Below are 6,000 nucleotides of genomic sequence, written 5' to 3'. Positions count from 1 at the left end.
AACTTCATTCCACGTACTACAAAGCTGTGGGATGAGCTTTCCTGTGCAGTGTTTCCGAGACGATATGACATGGGTACCTTCAAAAAAAGGGTACAACTTCCGTAACACCAGGTGTACGCTCGTTTGTCCTCCTTTTCCATAAAAAAAATATTATCACCCATATTTTAAAGTCCACCTAGGCCAAGTCACAGACACGAATGTCTTTCATTATAAATGCGATCATAATGCAGTTTAGATACAAAGTAACTTATATGACGGTCGAAGGCCGGTGATATGGTCATTGTCTTCGTGGTTGTCGATTGTTGTGGGCGTTATCACAACAGCAAGTACAACACAGCCTCACAAACACAAGGGTATCATTATTAGCAACAAATGTTACAATCGTAAGTAGGTAAACTTCACAAAGCCTTATGTAATTAGGTCGTGGTGTTTCCGGCATGCGTATACGACACAACCGTCTCACTCTGTAGTTCTTCCCTGACTGCCCACTCGGCGCTCGTCCAGCGCCCGATTTCGACTGCACTCGCGCCGCTCGCTGATTACCAAGACGAGTACCCAAACGTATTCGTACTTGCTCGTGGTTCGACGTTCGTGATAACTATAATCTTAATATATACAAATCTCGTGTCACAATGTTTGTCCTCAATGGACTCCTAAACCACTTAACCGATTATAATAAAATTCGCACACCATGTGCAGTTCGATCCAACTTGAGAGATAGGATAGTTTTTATTTTGATTTGGGACCCATAAATATTTTTATTTTCAATATTTGTTTTGTATGGACATATTTTCTGTGAGAGAATTTACTGACGCACGGTTTGACAGTTCCGCTATGAAACAATTTCATTATAACAACAGAGAGCATTTTTTACGAAATAATTCTTGATGGTTTGAAATATTATTGGCAAAGTCCTATAAAACAGTTTTTTTTTTTTATTATCTACAGAACAACGTCTGTCGGGGCAGCTAGTAATATATATAAAATAAATAATAGCTGTGCCCATTTTACCTACAGTTTGGGTTTCCACACAATATTGGTGCCAACAGTGGAGTTCCTCCGCGTGGAGATTATAGCTCTGGAGATGCTGAGAGCCGGCTACGGGGTGCTGGTTGGAGGTGGAACTGGTACCGGAAAGACTTTTCTCATCCAAGGAACTCTAGCACATCTTGATACATCCAGGTACGATAAACAGAAAAATAGTTTTTATTTTTATAGGAGTTCTAAATATACTATTCATGGAGAATGAACAAAAGTAGTGATTATATTATGTTCTCTTGGCTATTTTTGACCAAAAAATTTTGTTATATCCTGTACACCTTACTTTGTCACCAACAAAAACACTAACTAAAAACAAAACACTCACTAACATGTCTGTATTAATTACAGACAGCTAAAACGTTATCAACATGTCTAGTTTTCCACTTACAGATATAGTACACAGGTTATCAACATCTCTATTTACACTTACAGATACAGTACAGATGCTATCAACATCTCTATTTACACTTACAGATACAGTACAGATGCTATCAACATCTCTATTTACACTTACAGATACAGTACAGATGCTATCAACATCTCTATTTACACTTACAGATACAGTACAGATGCTATCAACATCTCTATTTACACTTACAGATACAGTACACAAGTTATCAACATGTCTGCGCAAACGACTGCCGCCAATGTGCAGGACATCATCGAAGCTCGTCTGGAGAAGAGGACCAAGGGCAACTATGTTCCAGCTGGCGGTACCCCTAAACATATTATATCTACTTAGTATTTACAAAGTCTACCTCGTAGAGGTTTAATTCAAAAGAATATATTGAGAGACAACAGTAAAGATGTTAATTTGCATTTTCTATAAATTTTGCTGTGAACGATTCATGCTTAGATCATTTATACGTCTAGATAGACTATGACAGCTGTGAAAATGTCGAAAAGAAATTGAGTTTAGAACTAACCTATTGTGAGCAATTAACGCACACTAACACAGTGTCATACAAAACGCGAGTGTAACACGTAGCTTGTCACGCACACTAAACTAATATACCTGCCCTGTTTTTATCGGTTCTCTAACAGCAAGAGACTATCCAGACGTATGAATTATGTAAGGATTCATGATGTGATCAGGGAAGAAGATGATAGCGTTCATGGACGACATCAACATGCCGGTGCGGGACGAGTACGGGTCGCAGCCGCCGCTCGAGCTGGTGCGGCTGTGGAACGACTACGGCTACTGGTTCGACAGAGCCAAGCAGTGGCGCAAGAATGTTAAGGTGAACAAACGTAGCTCTCATGATCTGCAAACTGGTGTGAGGGTTTTAAGGATTTTTCGTTCACGTACAAAGCCTATGAGCCACATATTATATAAAAAAAAAACATTTCTTCAACACTTAATACTTAAATTTTACTAACTGACCCGACACACGTTCTGTACATAATAAATAAAATACAATGTTTAATGAATTTCTCAATTGTATTTCATAACATCAAGAATTATTTCGTTGTTATATTGAAATTGTTTCAAAGCAGAACTGTGCGTCAATAAATTATCTCATAGAAAATATGTTAATACAAAACAAATATTGGAAATAAAAATAATTATGGGTCCCAAATCGAAATAAATACTATCCTATCTCTCAAGTTTGACTAAACTGCACTCCATGAAGTAAATTAGTTTAGCAGTTCAGTGGAAATTATATCTAATTTAAAATTAGTTCACCAATTCACCGTACAAAAATCGATTAACCCTGATTAGTCTAGCCAAAATTGGTACAAGTTGAAAACAAAAAATATTTGAATTTGGAACACTACTATATTATGTTAGAAACTTGATCCGCAATTTAAGATATACTTTTCAAGATAAAATAACAATAATTGTAAAAGATTTCAAAGTAAACAGAATTGCAGCGATTGCCTTAGACAAAGTGAGTATGCGAGTCATTTTCAAGACACTACAATAGCTAGGTACGGAGCTAGGTAGGTCGTCGTATTTCTTTATCGACTATCGATAGATACATCTTTGTCTAGCGGTTCACTTCACTAACGTGTCTCTAGTAACGGATACATTGCTGTCACCGTTTAAGGCGAAGAGTAAGCAGAAAACACGCAACCATGATGTTTTTAGACAAGTTTTGTGGTGAAAGTATAGCATTTCGAGCTATGAACACTATTTAATCCTGTTACACATATCCTAAAGTCTTATTTGTAGGTTGCTAATGCTTGCTGTTGGTCATAGTTAACACTACCGAGCCTTTTTGAACTACCATTTTTCTTTGAAGTTAAACAAGTTTTTCGGCATGGCGTGACCCATTTTTTTGGTACTTCTCTCATAAAAGTTATTCTTATAGCTTGTACTTTTTTGTGTAGGTTCATTTATTCAGATTAGTAGTGAATAACGAGGATTGTAAGCATATAAACTGTCTTCCACGCAAGAATTTTAAAAATATTGGCTTTGTTACATAGATGGCGGGCCGGCAACGGTGAACTCATATCGCTCAAGGTCGCTGGCATTCAGTGTCGCCTTAATGACAAGACCTTATCTATACATAGTTATGTCCAATAATAGTTATAGTCCAATGGTTTATGTCGATAAGTTATTGAAATGTAAGTAAGCGTCAAAGCATAGTTTTGTCATACTTTCATAGTTCCAAAGAACCTTCACTGTTATTCAGCATGGTCATCGTCGTGCGTCAGTTATGGTGTGGTGGTGTGTGTGTCTTATCAAGGAATCACAAAGATCTATTGTAAAAAGTGTGAAGATTTTCAGCCAATGTGTATCAAGAGACTGTCTCACAACGTGTTGTGAAACCTATAAGCATTTCGCTTTTTAAAAATCTACCTTCACCTTTCACACAACAAGACTCTGCACCTGGTCAAAAAACTGCCGAAGCTTGGTTGGAAGTGAACTTTCCCGATTTTATAAAAGCTGGCTCTCGTGTGGCCCAGATCTGAACCCCTTGGATTAGATATTATGCTCGATTTTAGAAGACTTGGTGACTAAACGATCGCCGGCATCATGTCGATTAAGAAATCTCTAGAATAAGATGTGATTTAATTTCCCATAGGAACAGCGCGTAAATTGATAGATTCTAGTAGTAATTTCAAGCACAATTCTTTTTTATTTATCGCTGAGACTTTAATAAACAAATAAAAAGTTTTATTTGGCTTACGTTACTTCATAAAAACTAAATTTATTTTTATTTCTTACGCAAGTTATGGTCTAGGTTCAGAAACTTATTACTATTTTCCATAACTTTGGAAAGCAGAGCTTTTATTATACAAATGATTTGAGTTTTCTTTAGTGTTAATTCCGCCAATATTTGTCTCTCAAATCATTTGTATAATTATGGATTTCCGCAATGTAACGCCTACTTCAATAAAAAACAGCTTCTATTATTAGAATTGGTAAGAATGAGATGAGGAATAAGAGAAAATCGAAGTTCACCTATTCCCTTTCACACTGCTGCCAGCTAGTTTTTAGTAGTTTTTTGAAATGAACGGGCATGACCCATTAAAAACTTAACGGCGGGCGGTTATGTGGTGCTTAAAGTCCAGAAAGTCGCAGCACTTAGTGGTTCCAGTTGTAATATGTATATGTGTATATATTGCATACAGGACATGGTGCTGTGTGCGGCAGCGGGCCCCCCCGGCGGCGCCCGCTCGCCACTCCCCCCACGCCTGCTCTCCTGCTTCCACTCGTTCTTCCTACCGCCGCCGACGCAACAGCAGCTCGTCAAGATCTTCGGTACCATGCTCTCCCAACACCTACACGACTTTGACGAAGAAACTAAAACTGTTGGTGAGTATTGTTACTTTTGTCTGTTGTAAAAGTGTCGTAATAGGCGAATATCTTTTTTTATGGAAAAGGAGGACAAACGAGATCACCGCCGCCGATGTTCTCATGCAACATCAGAGGAATCTCATGAGCGTTGCCGGCCTTTAAGGAAGGTATACGCGCTTTTTTTGTACCCATGTCCTGTCGTCCCTGAAACACCGCACATGGAAGCTCATTCCACATTGAATTCGTACGTTAAAGAAAGTTCCTTGAAAACCGAACTGTGGACGACCGCCACACATCCTGATGGTGGGGATAGATAAGCAAATATCTAAATAGGTTGACTTAGCTAGTATTATTCAGTGGTTTATCAACTATAACATAATAATACTAATTATTAATAGAAAGGTGATTTGTTTGCACAAAATTAGTGTGGATGTATGCGTGGTAAATGGAGGAGGATGTAAGCTATGCCTACCTTGTAAGTGATTTCCCCAATTACTGGGATATTATCAACGCTTTATCGGCTTGTAAATAATCGTACTAATAAAATCTTGTATAATATATACCAATTTAACAACCGAAAGATATCCACTGTAGGACAAAGGCCTCTCCCAAAGATCTCCACGACGATCGGTCCTGCGCTGCCAACCTATTACGGCGATCTTGACCAGATCGTCGGTTCATCCAGTGCGTAGGTGGTTGCCATACTTTGAGCTATATGCCCTGCCCACTGCCACTTCAGTATCGTACTCATCCGGGATAGTCGGTGACTTTGGTTCTCCTACTGATCCCCTTATTTATAATTCGATCTCGCAGGGCAACTCCAAGTATAGCCCTATCCATTGCCCTCTGACCGGCCATCAGCTCTCTCATAAGGGCTATATAATGGCCTGAATAAATAAAGTTGCGTCTGCGTTCCGTATATCATTACTGGCAATACACACTGCTTAAAAACCTTTGTCTTGAGTCTCTGTCGTATATAATAAGAATTATATTCCCCTTATACAACAAAGAGCTGTATGACGGAGACAGATGTCACGTATTCTCGTTGCTGTTGTAGTATAAGTAAACAAACCGTTAATTTATAGTTAATTCCGCCAATATTTGTCTTTAAAACAATTCGACACGTGTTTCGCCTCTACACGAGGCATCCTCAGGATTCTTTATTGTTTACAGGTAAAATAGTGCTGATAGCGACGATAGACATGTTCAAC

General features: G+C 38.4%; 1 protein-coding gene across 1 annotated transcript in view; it reads left to right on the top strand.

Moving 5' to 3' along the window:
* The first annotated feature begins 4,758 nt into the window (after positions 1-4,758).
* LOC126967854 (dynein axonemal heavy chain 2-like) overlaps positions 4,759-6,000 on the top strand; it is a 42,058-nt gene continuing 40,816 nt past the window's right edge. The window contains exon 1 of the mRNA XM_050812538.1: positions 4,759-4,807. Within this exon, the coding sequence (XP_050668495.1) occupies positions 4,759-4,807 (49 nt within the window). The remainder of the gene's footprint in view (positions 4,808-6,000) is intronic.

This window comes from Leptidea sinapis, chromosome 14 (assembly GCF_905404315.1).
Source record: "Leptidea sinapis chromosome 14, ilLepSina1.1, whole genome shotgun sequence".
Taxonomy (NCBI): domain Eukaryota; kingdom Metazoa; phylum Arthropoda; class Insecta; order Lepidoptera; family Pieridae; genus Leptidea; species Leptidea sinapis.
This window is presented reverse-complemented; position numbering and strand designations above follow the sequence as displayed.